This window comes from Echiichthys vipera (assembly GCF_963691815.1).
Source record: "Echiichthys vipera genome assembly, chromosome: 1".
NCBI lineage: Eukaryota > Metazoa > Chordata > Actinopteri > Perciformes > Trachinidae > Echiichthys > Echiichthys vipera.
In genome coordinates this window covers 6,741,346-6,760,506 of record NC_139826.1, presented here as the reverse complement: position 1 = coordinate 6,760,506, position 19,161 = coordinate 6,741,346, and the positions used below count along the sequence as shown (strand labels likewise).

Genomic DNA, 19,161 nt, shown 5'->3' with positions numbered 1-19,161 from the left:
GAATTTCAATAACACTGATGGAAGTAGTTACTGAATGTTTGTGCTCATTATAAAAGACAAAAACATTTTTCTTTATTCATATATTAAACATTTTTTTTTACAATATAATAAATAATACGTTTCATTTTTGTTATATGACCAGTGTAATGCTGTTCCACTGTTCAACAAGCACATTGGTTCAAGCCATAGACTGTATCGTAGAGATGCTACCTTTTTTGGCGCAGACTGGGGAGAAGCGCTAAGCAGCTTCAGGCTGTTTATATCTGTTGTTTATAATAGGCCGTGCTAAGCTAAGCGCTAAAGAGGGAAATGGCCTGTTTTTCAGATGAATGATACGACTCATCCGGTGGTCTATTGCTGCTGGGTGAGCTGGGAGCTCCAGGCGCTGGCACAAATTGCTGCAGTGACACGGAACCTGTTGAAAATCGCCAGTTTCCCCTAAGTTACCAGCCAATGCTAGTGAGCTAACATTAGGTTTGTTACCAAGGTGAAACCGAACGCTGATTACGACCTTTAAGGTAACAACAATGTTACAATTTACTTAAATGAAGTGAAAACACCTTATGAGAGGGTCAAAGTCCTCATAATATACCACAGACAACCCCCAAAAAACGAGTTCACCGCTATCTTTTTTTAAAAGATAATAATTTTTTTGGCAGTTTTCTCAAGCCGTTTACTATATAGGAAAGACAGGAAATAGGGTGAGAGAGATGGGGAGACATGCAGCAAAGGGCCGCAGGTCGGAGTTGAACCCGCAGCTGCTGCCTTGAGGACCTTTAACCTCTTTACATTGGGTGGCTGCTCTAACCACTCAGCCACCAGCTGCTATTTTAATGTACACAGTGCTGTATATATGTATCACTAAGCCTCTACCCTGTTGCTATCATGTTGCTAACACTCTCAACGTAGTCACGGCTTAAAGCATACCCTGCTTCACCATCCATTTACTCTAAAGGAAACAGTCATTTCCAAAATGAACGTCATGCTGTATTGAAGAAGACTTGAAACTAGCGACTGAGACAGAATGCTCTTTTTCTCATTGACTTCTATACAAACAGACTTCTTTTACGACCACTGGAGCCATCCCTGCTGGACATTAGAAAGAATGCAGGTTTAAGGGCACTTCTGCATTGGCTTCACTTTTTCAGACCCAGAAGCTACATCAATCTTTATTATACAGTCTATGGTTGAAGCATACTGACACCTTGAGTAACAATAACACTTCAAATCTCATACTGGATTTTAGAAATGTAACGTTTGGAAACCATTTTGTATTACTACTTATTATTTATTGATGTGGTCTGTATTTGTAGCCTTGAAATTTGTGATAATCTTTACACATCTCACGGCAAAGCTGCAATGTTGAGAGTCACATGATCCATCAGCTCCCCTTCAGACTGTAGCAGGCAGATGCAGTGGCTCTGGTGAATGGAAGCAGATAGAGGGCATAATGGAACGGAGGATCCATGACGAGATTAAATCAAGTCAGGCAGGAAGAGACATTTAAGTAAATGGAATTATTGGGAGCACCATTTCGAATGCGCAAAAAGCATTGAATAGAAAGGATAGATGGGCGGTGGCAAGAGAGAGGGAGAGCATGAGAGGGCCAGACAGCATTGGAGAAGGGAGGGACTTTGTCAGACAGGGGGGTCACAATATGAGAGATGGAGGGAGCACTTGGTCAGTTTCCAAGATATCGATTTATAAATTAGCCTCAGTGCGTGTGTGAGCGGCTCTGTGGGTAAAAGAGAGGCGGGGGGATGGGGGATGTGAGGTACGGGACCAGTTAGTGGTCCAGAATCGAATTATGTCTGAGCTGACAAGCAGGAGTAATGATGCTGGAGCTGAACAAGGAGAGCTGCACTCCCAGCCTGATACAAGCACAAAAATGCCCCGGTGCTCACTGACATCAATGTATGCGGATTTCAGTCGAAGCAGGGACTGTGTGATGTAAGGAGCCCACAAGTCCTCTGTGTTAATTAATTAAAAAAAAATGTATAATGATATTAAAAAGTGTAAAACATTTTTGTTAAAGAATTGGCCTCGAGTAGGTTGACATCCTGTATAATGAAAAAGAAACTAATTCAGCTAGTTTAACACAGTGTGAAGTGGAGGAGTGTTATTTTATTAAATAGTTAGCATAGGCTGCACCGCCTAAATTGAAGTTATATAATAGTGTGAGAGTTCATTATGACATTTATACTGTATACATCTATTATGTCCTGTTTTTGTCTCAGTATATGCTACATTTGGATATTTCAGGACACATTGTCCTATCTCTGCGGTGGCGTTTCTGTCCATCAAAAGAGGCATTTCTTTGCGCGTGCTTACTCTGAATACTCTCTAGAGACACAGTACAAAACTGTGCGGAAACTAGGCGTGAGTCGGATACGTTTTACTATTCAATTTGGTGCGAAAATTTGCGACAGGAGATCCGAAGATAAGAGCAAGGAGAGTTTTAGCTGCTGATTTTACTTTGGGACGTCAGTGGTTCAGTGTGAAGACAATGTACCTGCGAGTTGTGAGTGCCAGAGACGACCTGATGCTCTCGTAGCCGGTTGTGTTTCCGGGACCAGAACAACTCACACAGAACTCGCTGCTACGCTATTGTGAGTGTATTCACTTGTAAATGCACATTAATACCTTTTAATTACATTTTGGATGATGACGTTTGCAGGGACGGTGGGTATGTGTGGTCAAACAACTCTCTTTTGCGCGGATACAAGAAAACGCAGAAAATCTAACCTTTTCAAAATTTTTAGAAGTGGATGAAAGTTCCAGAGTCGGTGCGTAAACGTGATTGTGATCCACCGTTACAATAGTAAAGAATGAGAGTTGCCTGATGAATGCCATTTGAATTCAAGGAGCTCTCAAATTCCTTTTCACCGTGTCCATGTGTTTCCATGTCCACGTCTGTGAAAGCAACACCAATCATCAACTTACGCAACATGTGACCTTTCTGAGCCTTTTACCTGCACATGAACACACCACCAATTAGCAGCTGACTTCTCAAACAGCATTAGCACACAGTTAAAACCAGATGTCATCACTAATAAATGACCTCACTCACGTTGACTGCAGTGAATGGAAACTAAACTACTGTATGGACGAACACATTTAGCAATCTGCAACGCAGGACATTCTTGAGCAAACAGTTATATTTATAGAACTAAACCTTTTTTTTTTTTTTAAAGATAATTATTTTGTTGGCAGTTTTTCAAGCCTTTCATTTATAAATAGGACAGACAGGAAATGGGATGAGAGAGAGAGGGGGAGACATGTAGCAATGGGGCTGCAGGTCGGAATTGAACCCACGGCTGCTGCCGCGAGGACCTTCAGCCTCTTTAAATGGGGCGGCCGCTCTAACCACTTGAGCAAACAGTTATATTTATAGGACTAAAGCTTGCAAAAGCAGCAGGTTGGTCTTTTAAGGAAACCCTGACAGAAATTATTTTCTGTGGATTAAAGTAATGCTTTTCTCACAGACTTCCCAACGCTATCAACTGAACAATTTCGGATAGAATCCATATTTGTATGAAATTCTGTATTAGTGCTTTGATGAATTGATATTTCAAATCAGCTCTACTATAATCACGTTCCTGCTCTCCAGTGCCTTTTTTTCCACTTCGCTTTTAGCCTCCCCGGATCATCCCACATCAGACCTTTGACCCGAACCTTTATTCGCCCTTCACTTCCTTTTCTCAGCCGTTCTACTAAGAGGAGCCGTTCTACTAGAGCAAATGAGCAAGATGTAAGGCAGTCTCACCCCCTCCACCCACCATAAAGTCAAATATTAACCAGCAAGCATCTGACAGCCTAACACAGGAAACACATGGAGGGCTGACCGGATGCTTTTGGAGATAAGTGTGTCTGAGGCGGGGAAAGCAACCGAGTGCAGCACCTGTTTTACGTCCTGGGGGGGGAAATAATGTGTTGAATTAGGAGCAGGGGGCAAGAAACGACTTCCTGTGAACATAACTGGAATGTGACTCACTTCATTCTACTGGCAAGGAAACAAGACTGTGCCCTCTGCTGTCCATCAGATGTCATTGCATGCATGCAGCTTTTAAAATGGGGTGATGGTTCTTCTGAAGCTTCCAAGCCGCAGTGGATTTAAAGCCTTTTAGTGGTTTGCATTCTTATAACAGCATTTTAAATAAATGTGTGTGTTGCCATGGATACTAATCAGTTAATCTTTACTGTCTGTCCGTCTCTGTCCAGGTGTCCACATCCTGATCGCTGTCGGAGCGGTGATGATGGTGGTCGGTTTCCTCGGTTGCTATGGCGCCATCCAAGAGTCCCAGTGTCTATTGGGAACGGTGAGTCACATTTTAAAGGTTCACTCTTTTACACCTCTAGCAGTAATATGGAGCTGTTTTTCTATGTGTGGGTCCCCAAAGAAACTAAACAGGATACAGAGGGCATTAAGCTGTTTGCTGTGGTAGTTTGAGGAGAACAAAACAAAATGGTGATTGTTGTTAGTTGTCGTGGTGACAAACAGAGGTGATTCTAGAGTCTTTTGGGGCCCCTCCAACCAGCATTCAACGCCATTATGTTACTCACTGTGTTTTTTTTCACGAAATAAAGGTTTTTGTTGAAGTGCCTTGGTTTTTTTTTTTAAAAACATGCTAGTACAGCAGAAGTACAGACACAGCTGATATTCTATCAAATTCTGAACACTAAAAAATACCAGCATTTCAGAATAAATCAAGTATTAATACTATGTTCTCTGATTTAGATTTTTGGTAGGGGAGGGGCTGGTATTGGTTTCACTCAGAGAGGAAGAGAGGCGTGGCAAGGCGAAGTTGTGTGAGAGACGGATACGGAGAGGAGAAATAGGCAAACTGGCAGCCCCACCAAAGAAATGTTATTTTAAGCCGACATGAATCTCGATATACACGGTATTGTCTCATCTTGTATCGTGTTTGAACATACATCATTATATTTAAAAAAAAAAAAACTCTATCTCTATCTCGCCCAGCCTATATTTATACTAGTGATGAAGCTTCATGAATCACTTAATTTGCCTTTTGAGGCAGCTAAAAGGCATGCATGGTTTAAAGAAAAAGGCTTGAAGAATGGTAATTCACTGTGCTTTCAACCCTTTGATGAACATAGAGCACCATCTAGTGGGCTCAGAAAATGCTTCCTGAAGTGTCAGTCATCACTTGTTAGTTAGTTAGTAAGTTAGTATTTAGTCAGTTGTTTGGCAACGGTTCATAAAAAAAGGCGGTCGCTTTCTGCTACGTTGATATCTATGGGTTTCACAATACTACACTGATCAACAGGACACACTGCAGCATACGTGGGTGTGTTACTGTTTTGAAATACTTCAGGAAGTTAGAGCGTCTTTAGCCTCTGTACTGTTACGCATTTCCAAGTGAAACCGAATATTTGAGTGGTGAAAAGTTACAGGAGGGATTTAAATCAATCACACACAAACACACACACACACACACACACGGAATACAAGTACAGCAGTTAGATAATTTATGTTGTGTCACTTACCATTGTGTCTTGCCACTTTACTAGTTGTGTCTTGTCTTTGTCCTGTCTGGTCTACGCATGGGATAGTGAGAAACGAAATTTGGATTCCTTGTATGTCTTGTTCATTTGAAGAATTGACAATAAAGCTGACCTTGACTTTGACTTTGATCAGGAGGGGGACAAGGAAGAGACGAAAGGGAAGCTTTTAACCAGCTCTGCATCAGCCACGTTGTTATGAAAATGAAAACGTTGGTTATGAACAGTAACCCCAGGTTCTATGAATATAATGTTACACTGATATCCAAACACACATCTATTCATCTTTCTCCAAATTGCTCTGTTAGCTAACGTTAGTACAACCGTGACTACGAGTCCATCTGGAAACATGAAGATGGGTTTTACAAGACCGCTGTTACTAGCTAGTCGCCCAAAGTCTCATTTGTTTGGATTCATTTTTGTAAACACCCCTGAGTTCAGGATGAGTCACCAAAAGTGGCATTTCCATTACAGTCGAATACCCGGAATAAGGTGGGTCTGTCTCGCCGAAACGCCCCTAATTTGAATGTGAGCCCCCCGAGCGTCCGTTTGTTGGCCCTGACGGAAAGCAGGGCCATTTTCCCCCCCTGAGAGAAGCTTGGTTGTTAATTGGATATAACTCTAAGCGGAATGTGACGTGTTGTAGTACTTGACGCCACAACAACACACTCCATATTTAAAAGTAAGAGAGGAGACACTTTTACCCAGTGGTGTAGCAGAACGCAGCGCAGAAAATGATCTGTGCACGCACATCTTTGCAAAGGCAATTGAGCGCTGCAGCGGCCGGGTTGGATTCTGACTTGCGTCCTTTGCTGCATGCTCTCTCCCTCTCTCTCCCATTTTCACACACACCCACACACGCACCCAAACACTGCACTGAGCTTTTCCTGAATAGAGATGCGCTATACAACATCCTGTTACTTTTAAACCGACAATCATTTTTAAGCTTTCATGTTACTTGTAAATGACGTTATGAATCATACGGGCCACCTTAAATGTCACATTTCACTAATTATAAACATAACTTTAGTTCGTTTACAAGAAAACTCCACAGCACCCCTTTGAGTTGATAAAACCTTATTTTTTTCTCATTAAAAAGTCAAACCACTTCTCTGATGTTTCTCCTCTGTCCTGCAGTTCTTCGCCTGCCTGGTCATCCTGTTCGCCTGTGAAGTTGCAGCTGGAATCTGGGGCTTCATGCACAAAGACACTGTAAGACAACAAACTTACACTAAATGTTTATATATGTATGCAACACGGAGTGCAAAAGTACAGTAAATACCTCCACAGGGTATTTGTGGGTCCTTAAAACAATATTTTAAATAGGCAAAGAATACCTCAAAAAGTCAGGTTTGTTAAAGGCGTTTTGTCAGACAGTTTATAATGCCTGAATCGGCCCTCTGGACTTTTGGAGAGGCTTTTTAATTCATATATGAAATGAGGTTTGTTGTTAACATAAGCCTGAGTGACTGTGCTGTTTTGTTTATACGCCTTGTTTGCAAAAAGTTGAGGCACCATGAGAATCAATGGTTAAGAGGGATGTGGATAAGTCTGCTAAAATGTTTCATTACTCCTTTAATCCATATGCATGGATACTCAAAGCCCCAGTTATTGCCTCTCATGTGTCAGCATTACAAAGCTAAGCACCTGGTTTTATTTTTTTTGTTCCTTTTTTTTCACTTCCTGCTGTTCTGAATGTATTCCCAGATTCCTCAAAGAACCTTCTAACCGTCTGGATGGAAAAATGTTTTAGTCTTCCACATTGCAGTTGTATTTCCTAATCCAAACAAAGATTGTAGCCTGAAATTACATATGTCTGCGCTCAATTTGTATGACTTGAAACACGATTTTTAATATGCATTATGTTGGTCTATATTCACATCATGATATTTAAGATTCCACACGAGACAAAGTGTTTATAATTTTTTAGTGTACAAAGAGAAACCGAGTCACCCCCCTTCCAATGTATAAATGCCACATTGCTTGTATTTCCCATCAGTGTGTTTTAATGCAAACAGAGCCTCGCTTTGGGCGTCTTTCACAGCGACATTTGCTCGAAAAAAGAATCCCCATTTAGTTCAGTGGGACCGCTGCGTTGTCTCAGTGCAGCAAAACAAGCTGAACCCGGCTCCGCTGTTTCCTCAAGGCCGTCCTCCCACATCACCAATGTGTTGTGTTATGGCGGCTGGTAATCCTTGAAGCAACATGCCCATGGCAGCACAACTTCTTTAGTTTGCGTCACGCACAGTTGTTTGGTATGGATGTCCTGTCATGCAATTCAAGTCAATTCAGTTTTATTTACATAACAAAAGTTATCTCAAGACACTTTACAGAGTAGGTAAAGACCACACTCTATGACTTATTTATGATTTACATAGACCCAACAATTCCCCCGTAGAGTACACAGTGGTGATGAAAACCTTCACTATAACAGACAGGAACGAACAGACCCAGCTCTGTGGAGGACGGACATCTGACTGCACCGGTTTGGGGAGGAAAAAAAGGAGAGAGAAAGAGAAAAGACGGACAGATGGACAGAGAGAGACAAAGACAGAGAAAAGACGGACAGATGGACAGAGAGAGACAAAGACAGAGAAAAGACGGACAGATGGACAGAGAGAGACAAAGACAGACACAAAGACAGACAGATGGACAGAGATAGACAAAGACAGACAGATGGACAGAGAGAGACAAAGACAGACAGATGGACAGAGAGAGACAAAGACAGACAGATGGACAGAGAGAGACAAAGACAGATAGATGGACAGAGAGAGACAAGGACAGACACAAAGACAGACAGATGGACAGAGTGACAAAGACAAACACAGAGATGGACAGATGGACAGAGAGAGACAAAGACAGACAGATGGACAGAGAGACACAAAGACAGACAGATGGACAGAGAGAGACAAAGACAGATAGATGGACAGAGAAAGACAAAGACAGACAGATGGACAGAGAGAGACAAAGACAGACAGATGGACAGAGTGACAAAGATGGACAGAGAGACAAAGACAGACAGATGGACAGAGTGACAAAGATGGACAGAGAGACAAAGACAGACAGTCCCAGAGATGCAAGCAACCAAAGAGTAAAAGTAACTATAATAATATCTATAGTAATGTGAATATGACTTATATGTTATGGTAGTTAATACAGCAGAATAGTAGAAACAAGCACAGCTAAGGTGATAGAATATGAAAATGACAGCAATTATGGTGGCAAACATGATCAATGATGAGTAGCGGCAATAGCAGCTATGGTACAGCGGAATATACCACTGATGGTGTTTTTATGGCTACAAATTTCATAGTTTATAAGACTAGTGATAGCATTTATGACTAATATTTAACTAATAATAATAGCAGCAGGAAGCGTCATGCAGGACCACGGCAGCAGGCCCCACCACGATCAGCAGAGACCTGAGAGACGACAAAGCTCAAACAACTCCGGGGAAGAAGTTGAATTAGTAACATGCATTGATGAGCCATGTAATTTGATGCTTAATGGTTTGTGTCTCTTTTCTAAAAACAACAAACAAAAACAATTTAATGACAGCTAAAACTTGAATTCAGGTAACAGAACTCAGTGTTAATTCAGAGTTTGTCAAAAGTATGGGTACTTTCATTTCCCAGTGTTTCAAACACATACTATATCCACATAAAAAGAAAATTGGGAAAATGATCCTGTTTTGTGTGCCATGAACTGTTTTCTTTTTGCTGTGTTGAAATATATTGTTTTTTTTAAATTGGTGTTGTATCAGAGTTTAAATTCTGGTGCCGTGACAACATTAGCCCACAGTAACCTCTCTGTTCCTGTTTTAGGTGTCGAGGGAGATGATCAACTACTACGACTCTGTGTACGAAAAGGCTGGGACACAAAGCCTCACTGACCAGGACAAGAAAAAGGCTGCTGCCTCTGTGCTCAAGGTCTTCCATGAGACGGTAGGAACAGCACACTATCAAATACAGCATTCCTGTTTATATACATTGTATTATGTGTTTGTTAATGTTTATTTTAACATACCGACTGACGTTTAACTGAAATATGTCTGACTTAACTTAACGATTACTGAAGAATTTTTAAACACAAACTGTAGCTGGACAGGACTACCAATTAGGTTAAGGCCTCAGCGTTTTATCTAAATCCAGTGTCAACTGCATGTATTTCATTTGATTCCTTTCAAACTTCTCAGTGAACCTATTGAGGTGATTCAAATTGGAACAAACTAAAGCTGAAAGGATCCAGTTGAAGTGTGCAGGTTGAGAAGGCAGTCTAACTACTGTTCACAGCCTGTAGCTACGACAGCAGAGCAAATGAGGGCCACAAACTGTAAATAAGATAGAATTTCAACACTTTCATGATTAGAAATGAAGGGATTGAAACCATAATATCGATTAAGGCAAGAATAATATGTTTTAAATACCATCCAAACTACCCTCTAGTGTCAATAAAACACAGGGGAAATATGCAAATATTGCCCTGTAAGACAGTCGTTACGTGTCAAGATACATGGGCTACGATACAATTCAGGGAACAATACATTTTAATATGGAACAATTCGTTGTGGTGCAGTCCTGTGCAAACTGATACGGCTCTCAATATTTGTTTAATAAAGACATTCATTTTCTATAATAAATGAAGATAAGCTCATCTATAAATGTGGATCTGCTGCCTTCCTTCAATAGATATGTTTCATAAAAAACCAGGACATCCAAAGTATTTTTGGTCCTTTTTGAAATGCCTGCATTGGTGACACCCCTGGAGTTTAGTAGGTCTATCGCTCATTGCCAGACCCTGCGTCTGGATAGATGTGGCTCCGGATTTTCAACAAACAACAAATAAACAAATCTGCTGTGTTAGAAAATATCTGGATTCAGAATGACAGAAAAAAAACATGACCTCTCCTGAACAAAGAACTAATTAAAGTGACGGTTGTAACATAAACCTATAGCATTACTACATTATCTGGGGGACTTAAGGTGGCCTGACCTTGTGAAGTATGATCCTGATAAATTAGAAGACAAGAGTATGCCAGGCTTGAAAACTATATATACTAACTATATATATACAGTATATACACTTTTGAGGTGCACCTGGTGCTTAATAAGTGTCAGTGTGGCCTTCTGCTGCTGTTCCCTCTCTGTAGAAAGTAGGTGGTGTTGTGTGTTCACAGATGCTCTCCTGCATTCCTCTGTTGGAACCAGTGGAGATTTGAGTTCCTGTCTTTCTATCAGCTCCAACCAGTCTGCCCATTCTCCTCTGACCTCTGGCTAAAACAAGGCGTTTGCGCCCACAGAACTGCCGCTCACTGGATATTTTCTCTTTTTGGGACCATTCTCTGTAAACCCTAGAGATGGTTGTGCGTGAAAATCCCAGTAGATCAGCAGGTTCTGAAATACTCAGAGCAGCCCGTCTGGCACCAACAACCATGCCACGTTCAAAGTCACTTCAATCACCTTTCTTCCCCGTTCTGATGCTGCTTTGAACTGCAGCACATCATCTTCACCATGTCTACATGTCTGAATGCATTGAGTTTCTGCCATGTGATTGGCTGAATAGAAATTTGCGTTTACCAGCAGTTGGACAGGTGCACCTAATAAAGTGGCCGGTGAGTGTGTATATATAGGAATGTTTTGCTATTGAAATATCACTGTGTCGTCTCTGTGTTTCAGCTGAGCTGCTGTGGTAAAGGCCAGGGGACTTCTTTCCTGACACACTTCACAGATGCGCTCGGCCTGACTGATCTCTGCCCCAGCTCTGGAACTTCAGTTGTAAGTGCGATCATCCACCTCAACGGCTCTATCAGCACTTTCACGCATCAGCTGCTCGGTCACACTGACTGGTCGTGTTCAAATTGTAGCTGGATAAAAGCAACACAGGCGTACAGTGTAGGTTACAGATATTAACCGTAACACTAGCGATGGGCAAATGACGCTTCATTAAACTATATAAATTTCTGAGCCCACTAGATGGTGCTCTCTGTTCATCAAAGGGTTGAAAGCACACAGAATAATCATTCGTTGAGCCTTTTTCTGTAAACCAAGGGCTCCTTTTAGTGGACTAGAAAATAATCAAATCAAATCAAATCAAATATAGAAAAAAAAGAAAATGCTTCATGAAGCTTCATTTCAGCCCTCACTAGCTGTGGCCAAACTAATGCGACAGTCAAAGGACAAACTCAACCTTAGTCACTTCACTGGCCAGGTCACTGGTGATGATATTCACGATTATTCTGAATGGAAATTCACCACAATCAGCTTATTGTGAGTGTTTTTTATCGTGATCCGACATAAAGATGATTATTGTCCCATCCCTTATGGGGCCAGAGGCGTGAAAAGGTTGATAAACACCATTGATAACATTATGTCAGTAAATTATCAGTCCTCACCACTTATTCGCATGGTTTCTTGGCAGCACCTTGACTTGGCTGAAATGACCTCCAGTCCATGCCTCACAGTTGCCAGGATTGTCTTGTGTTCAGTTATCTGGAACTGATGTTTTCCAGTGTATTTAGCCAATACCGTTAAAAGATGCACCGTCTTTACCCTCAAAGGGATCAGCCAATAAAAAACGTGGATTGATTTAAAAAGAAGAAAAAAAACGATTTGAAACTGATACTAATCATATGTGTTATCATCATAGCCTAAATGCAGAGACATGGTAGGAAACTGTGAAATACAATTTAAAAATAAGTGCAAATTGTAATCAAGTAAGATTGCTAATATAATGATAGTTTATAAATTGATCAGATAAAGAGTCTCCAGTATGTGCGTGCAGCGTTCGACACTAAGGATGTGCCGTTGTCCCCGCATCAATAAAAACAAGCACCCGGGACTCAGCTATACAGTGTCTGGGATAGTAAAGAATCCTATCATTGCAAATGAACTTATTAGGTTTATGCGTCAGGGAATGTATCATTTCAATTGTAAGGTGAAAAATGTGAGGTGGCACTACCCGCTCTTCACTACATCACACTTACGCTTGCACACGCCGAATCAATCATAGAGAGAGACTAACGCAGCAGGCAGGAGACGATGATGAGAATGATGCACGTATGGACTCAAAACAAACTGAACTGGACGTTCAATTATGAAGCTGTTATGGTGTTTAAAACGGCGTTTACTATGAGATATCAGAGTGTGTGTATGTCCATTTCCATCACTGTATACCAAAAATCAGAAACAGGTTTGCTTTTTTTTCTACTGATACATTTATTAATCACTTAGAAATAAAGTAGTATGCTCAACCAATGACTGAAAGAATACTGAAACGGAATGATTAAATTAATTGTGATGTGGGATGATGACATGTCTTAAGGCGTTGTTCTTTAGGATACAGTTTGTCATTAAGATTGATCCTCTTTGTAGTTTGTGGGGGTTGTGGCCTGTCAAGACGCCTCTCACATGGACCATTTAGTGCCAACAGCAAGATGCACTCTGATCCTAATGATGTTAGGGTAGTGTGATATCCATTTATAAAGCCTGCTGCGCACAAAAACCTTGCATAGACAGGCAGAAATGTGTGGTAAAATGTGCGGTGGCAAACGCTGGTATATAGAAAAATGATTTGCAGAGAAGCGTGCGTATTCCTACGGCAACCATCACCTGTGAGTAGAGCTCACGCAAAGTTTTTTCTGCCTCGGGAATCAGAGACACTCGATGGAAACACCATGAAATGCAGCTGATTCAGCAGAAAAAACACACACATTAACTATAAAAAAAAACTTGCAGCAGATGTATTTCAGCCTGTAGAAAGCCTAGTTGTAGTTGTTGAAAGGCTTTACTAATACAGGACTATACTGTTGGCACTCAGTTAAGATTCAGTTTGAATAACCGTATTTTCCGCAATATAAGGCGCACCACATTATAAGGCGAACCTTCAATGAAGGGCTTATTTTGAAACTTTTTTCATATATAAGGCGCACCGCATTATAAGGCGCATAGAATAGACGCTACAGTCGAGGCTGGGGACCGCCTCTAAATTCATTGATGTTAAGTTTGCGTGCTAGTGCGAGTAGCATCCAGGTTCAGACCCGAAGCACAAGCCCCTCACTTGACACAAGTCCCTCACTTAAAAAAAACTTTTGCGTCACTTCCGTCAAGCATGGGGCTTGTGACAAGTGAGGGGATTGTGACAAGTGAGGGGCTTGTGTCAAGTTAGGGGCTTGTGACAAGTGAGGGGCTTGTGCTCCGGGTCTGCAGCTGGATAGTATTGGCTAGCGCTGTTGCCTTCAGTCGAATAATGATTGTACTGACACTTCTACTCGCTGCTCTCTGTTCAACAACCCACTGTTCGAGTTTGTCCTCCAACTGTAGCCATCTCGCTCTGTTCCCTTGGAAACTCTGTTTAGTTTCTTTACTTGGCGCAGGTCATCTTGTTGCTTCTTCCACTTCGGCGCCATTGATTTGTTAATGTTAAACTCTCTGGCTGCTGCTCTATTCCCGTGTTCTATTCTCGTGACTAATGGCCTTGAGTTTAAACTCTGCGTCGTAAGCGTGTCTCTTAACAGGAGCCATTTTGGGCTCTTTACACAAACACACAAATGGAAATGAAACGGCACACTTTGCGCAGTCACATATCTCAACATGCACCGCGCGTTACTTCTTCTACGGGGGAAAATAGAGTCGGCGGCTGCTCACCGTAGTTGCGAGACCTGTTGTGGCTCAATATTGGTCCATATATTAAGGAGCACCGGATTATAAGGCGCACTGTCGGCTTTTGAGACATTTGAAGGTTTTTAGGTGCAACTTATAGTGCGGAAAATACGGTAATTATCAAGACTACATGTTTTTTTCATTAGATACAATCATTTTTTAGATTTATAAAATGATTCCATTCATCTGTTTTCAGTCAAATTTGACCCTGCTGAGATAGTAGAAGTAGTTGATGTGTGCATCTCACGTGTCTCAAATAATGTTCTCAAATATCATCCTGTATCTCTTTTTTCACTTCATACACATAAACACATTAAGACCTGCCATATTATTCACAGTTTTTAAATATATGAATAGTGACATCCAACTGGAAAACAGTGCGCTCTGCTGCCCTCTAATGTCCCCCTTTACACACACACACACACACCTTGTCCGTCTCTGTTATCATGGGGAACTGCATATACGTATATCCCGTGTGAGATTAGAAGGCTGGTCACTGGTATAACTGAGTAGCACTTAAATGTAAAATGTGCCATTGTATTCCCTTTGACCTCAAAACCCGTAAACTAAGTACTTGCTGTTTTGAAGCGGATATAATTGACGTTTTGATGCGTTTCCTTTTGCAGGACTGCCACAAGAGGATCGATGAATTGTTCACAGATAAGATCTACCTGATTGGAATCGCCGCTCTGGTGGTTGCAGTTATTATGGTGAGAACACAACACACATCAAGCCTTTCAATAACATTGAGTTTATCCAAAAGCATGCAGAAGGTGCCTATGCGGGACACAAGATATTGAGTTGAGTAAATGTAGCTATATAGTTTACAGTTAGTAGGCTTGTAACAGTAATGTGTTATTACCATGTTATGGGTCTGGATTAAAGGGTGAGACCTGTGTTTTTCTAAATCTATCCCACAAAAACATCCAAACCAAACATGTGTTAGTGCATCCCTCCGTACTTCCTGACTTCCCTGCCCTGCTGAACCCCCACGCCAATTAGTTCCTACGAAGTAATTCCATAGATTTATTTATTCTTTTAAATAAAATGTGCATTTGGTAGAGACTATTTTCAGCAGCGGATTAATACACATTTGGTGCTTTAGTGAGTGTTTTTTTGGTGGCACTGCATGTGGCAGATGGTGCACGTGTGAGCGAGTCCAAATAAGCCACAGTGTGTAAATTCATGGTAATGGTGTGAACGTAACCTTATACAGCCATCACTACGCATCGGACTCTGTAACGACATTTATCAGATGACATTAAAAAAAATAACCTGCCTATGGGAAATACAGACTTGGCCTTCAGGCAGATTCTTTTTGCTGCCCCCTTTGACATCACATTTTTGTTAAGGATAAGAATATCTAATCATCACCTGTGTTTGTGTTCATCCTCGCAGATCTTTGAGATGATCTTCAGCATGGTGTTGTGCTGCGGGATCCGCAACAGCCCGGTGTACTAAAGCGGCGGGCTGCCAACCCGCTCGCCAACGAAGGAAGGACGACCCCGCGGTCTCCGCCTCACTCTTTTCCCTTTTTTTATAAGCAGCAAACGTCACATATATTGCTTGCTGGATTTAGTCAGCTCTTTGAGAAGACAACGTAAACCATCCTCCATTGAGCATTTTAATTACACTGTCGATATTTTGTTTGTTAGTCACAGATGCTGTTATGCATATTTGATCAGTGCTATCCTAACCTGATATGTAGATATTTAATCACACTGTCACATGAAGAATGACATTCACCAGTTGTGGTGCTCTAATCCTTTAGTGGTGCATTAGTTGATTACTGCTTCCTTGCCTATGAACATGCTCTTATATTCTTGGTTTTATGGATGTTTTTTCACTGTTTTATGTATAAACTGTATATAAATATATATATCAACAGTGCTTTATGACTGCCTAAGCATGGAAATTGTAAAACAGTAGCTCCTCCTGTATTCTCCCTGCACTCTCTGCTCGTTTGTCTTGCGCTAGACTGAACCAGATGATGGTGTATACGACCGGCACTGGTGAAGCACTGGTGTTGCCACATGGAGGGGAACACACACACACAAAGAGACATGTATCCCTGTCCTACGGACTCGTGTTTCTGTTCACACCCACACCGCTGTGTGATGTCTGCAGGAACTGACTAAAGAAGGAATCTCAGTTAATCTTGGAAGCTGAAACCAAAGTGACCACATGTCTGTCATTTTGTCCCCATGGACTTTTTTGTTGACTTGTTTTTGGTTCGATGTTCATCGTGTGTCTGAGTGCCCAGTTGTATAAAACATTGAGAGTGTTTCACTCACGCCCTTGGATAAAATCGATTTTCAAAAAGTTGAATTAGTAATGTACTTCGAAACCATAAAAAATGGAAAAACACAAAATTCACCCATTTGACTGTTTGGCCGTGCCTGGATGTCTTTGTATGATTTCTCCAGGAGCTTTTGTTGGACTGAGAAATCATTATTTCCTCTGATGAATCAGTTTGAAATACAGTTCCAGTCAAAAGTTTGGACACACTTTCCCATTCTGGTGCCTTTTTTATTCAAGTAAAACTAACAAAACATTGAGAAAAATGCAGAAGGTTTATACAACTGTGCACTTAACCGTGGAGGCAACTTGCTGAACCCTTTCCTCCTCTCTCCCCAAAATGAGAGGAATCTAATTGAAATATGACCCATAACATCGTTTAAAGCAAGTTGGCTGATCTCCGGTGTGACTGTTGCATCCATGCATTGGTCTTGTTGACTGTCCTCCCATCAGCCAGGTGCCCGTGGGTGCTCAGCTCTGCAGGAATTCAATTGACTGCTTGCTCGTAGAGAAAACAGACAGGGAAAGTCCAGCCTGTGGCCTGTAGCAGCAGAAAGACCTGGTTTGGTGTCCTCAGTCCGAGTTGCCCCATCTGGTTGAGTCTAGTCCTATCTCGTCCGCCCTGGTTGTGTCAGTGTACTGTCCATCTGGCTTCACGGCCTACTAACCTTCCTAATTGTCACCATTCATGTACTAATTGTTTCAGTACAGAACAAAAATCTGTCCTGAGCCACCCAGTGGTTTGCACTAAGCTTTTTGCCCTCTTGCTCATGTTGTTTGGCTGTTAGTTCAACCCTGTATGCTCCGCGACAGTTTAAGCTAGTGTGTATGTGTGCACATAGGCCTGCAGAACAGGGGTGGACACAATATCACGAACACCAGTGCAGTTAGATCAGATTGTGAGACAAATGGAGGCCAAGCCCTGCCAGAGTGAATAAACACTAGTAATGATGAAAGTAGATTAAAGAGTTGCGGGGTCTTGACCAAGCCCCCCAGGAACAACGGCAATTAGTGGACTTAAAGTGAAATTGCAACTTCTGTATCAGTCACTTGATGCCATTGCGCCCAAATCGAAATTTTCCCCATTTACCTACATGGGAAAAGAGACATGTAATTCAGTGGATACATTTTTTTAAGTGCCACAACCACCGAAAAATGACTCGTTTCAGTCAGAGGTTGCCACATAACCAGCAGAGGCTAATGAAAGTTCCAACACCCCAGAATAGTTCCCCGTAAAAACCACACCATGTGGTATCTTGTAATTAATACGTAACCAACTCAGTTCGTCCATCTCACTAATTCATTTCAGGGCTGTTGTATCAGGTGGTCATGACTTTGCGCCCCCTCTGAGTCTGTTTTAACTGTCTCAGGCTGATCGTAGTGGTAATATGTGTTCCCGTATAGGACAGTGCAGTCACGTTAACAGCTCAACTGCCTGCTGAGGTTCAGCCAATCAGAAAGCTCCCGTCTGGAGACTGGACATGCAGTTTATTGAGTCTGGCAGGGTTTTGACTCCACATAGGCTTGAAAATATTTGTTCCTGAGGTCTGTCCCTACTGCATCCTGCTGCCGCCGACACTAACGCAGACCGCACCGCACTGCAAACACACACACACATTAAATCATATCATCTTGTGTAACCTTTCATATTATCACGGCTTTTGTCAACCGACTAAAACCATGTCTTGTTAACGTTTCATACCTAAACTGAGAAAAAGTGTCTTGTAATGTTTACAGCTCTGACGTACTAACAAAAATCATGAAGGCTGTAGAAAGACAATGTATGCCTTTTTTTTCTTCTTCTTCTTGTATTGTGATATCTGTTTGGTACGTTGTCGAAGGAGTCTGGACAGGAAGGGTGGAGGATTTTGTGGCAGTGGTGACTGAGGGGAAGTCAAAGCTTCAACACATCAGCTAGTTTCTCCCCAGAAATCATTGAAAAAAATGTTCAACGGTATTCCCCGATGATGAGGACACCAGCTGTGTTTCTCTGACAGTACTGTCAATGTTGCTACCTTTTTCATTTGGAAACTGGAACTCAGGACCCACTGCCACTCAAAACTCCCATCCTCTTGTAGACTTTGGTTTGCCCAAATATAAAGGGATTAAATGTATTTTACAAATAAACAGTCTGGTGGTCATGTCTCTTGCTTTGGGAATCCTGATACGAAAAGTAAATGGTAAATGGACTTGTTCTTCTATATCGCCTTTCTAGTCTTCTGACTACTCAAGGTGCTTTCACAGTGTTTGTCACATTCACACAGAGATTCACACTGATGGCAGTGGACACCTACATACCATCTAATCCAGGGTTGTCAAACTGATCCAGTAAAGGGCCGCTGTGGCTGCAGAGTTTCACTCCACCCAAGCAAGAACACACCTGACGTGAGTCATGCAATCACCTGAACTGTCTTCACACAGTTGATTTGTTGGATCAGGTGTGTTCTTGCTTGGATGGAGTGAAACCCTGCAGCCACAGCCGCCCTTTACTGGATCACTTTGACACCCATGCCATTCACACCACATTTACACACTCATGCGCAGCACAGGGACAAATTCGGGGTCTAGCATAGATTTCATTATGCTCCAGTCAGCAACCTCACCACTAGGTGCCACTAAATCCTACGCACTGCTCCTATAAGGTGACCACAAGATGAGAAGAATATGAATGGATATGTAAATG

General features: G+C 41.8%; 1 protein-coding gene across 1 annotated transcript in view; it reads left to right on the top strand.

Annotated features, from left to right (window-relative positions):
• The window catches only part of LOC310945399 (CD81 antigen-like), a 36,666-nt gene extending 18,045 nt beyond the window's left edge, over positions 1-18,621 (top strand). Inside the window, exons 3-8 of the mRNA XM_083911480.1 lie at positions 4,222-4,319; positions 6,661-6,735; positions 9,348-9,467; positions 11,199-11,297; positions 14,807-14,890; positions 15,579-18,621. Of these exons, the coding sequence (XP_083767606.1) occupies positions 4,222-4,319; positions 6,661-6,735; positions 9,348-9,467; positions 11,199-11,297; positions 14,807-14,890; positions 15,579-15,641 (539 nt within the window). The 3' untranslated portion in view covers positions 15,642-18,621. The remainder of the gene's footprint in view (positions 1-4,221; positions 4,320-6,660; positions 6,736-9,347; positions 9,468-11,198; positions 11,298-14,806; positions 14,891-15,578) is intronic.
• The last annotated feature ends 540 nt before the right edge of the window (positions 18,622-19,161 follow it).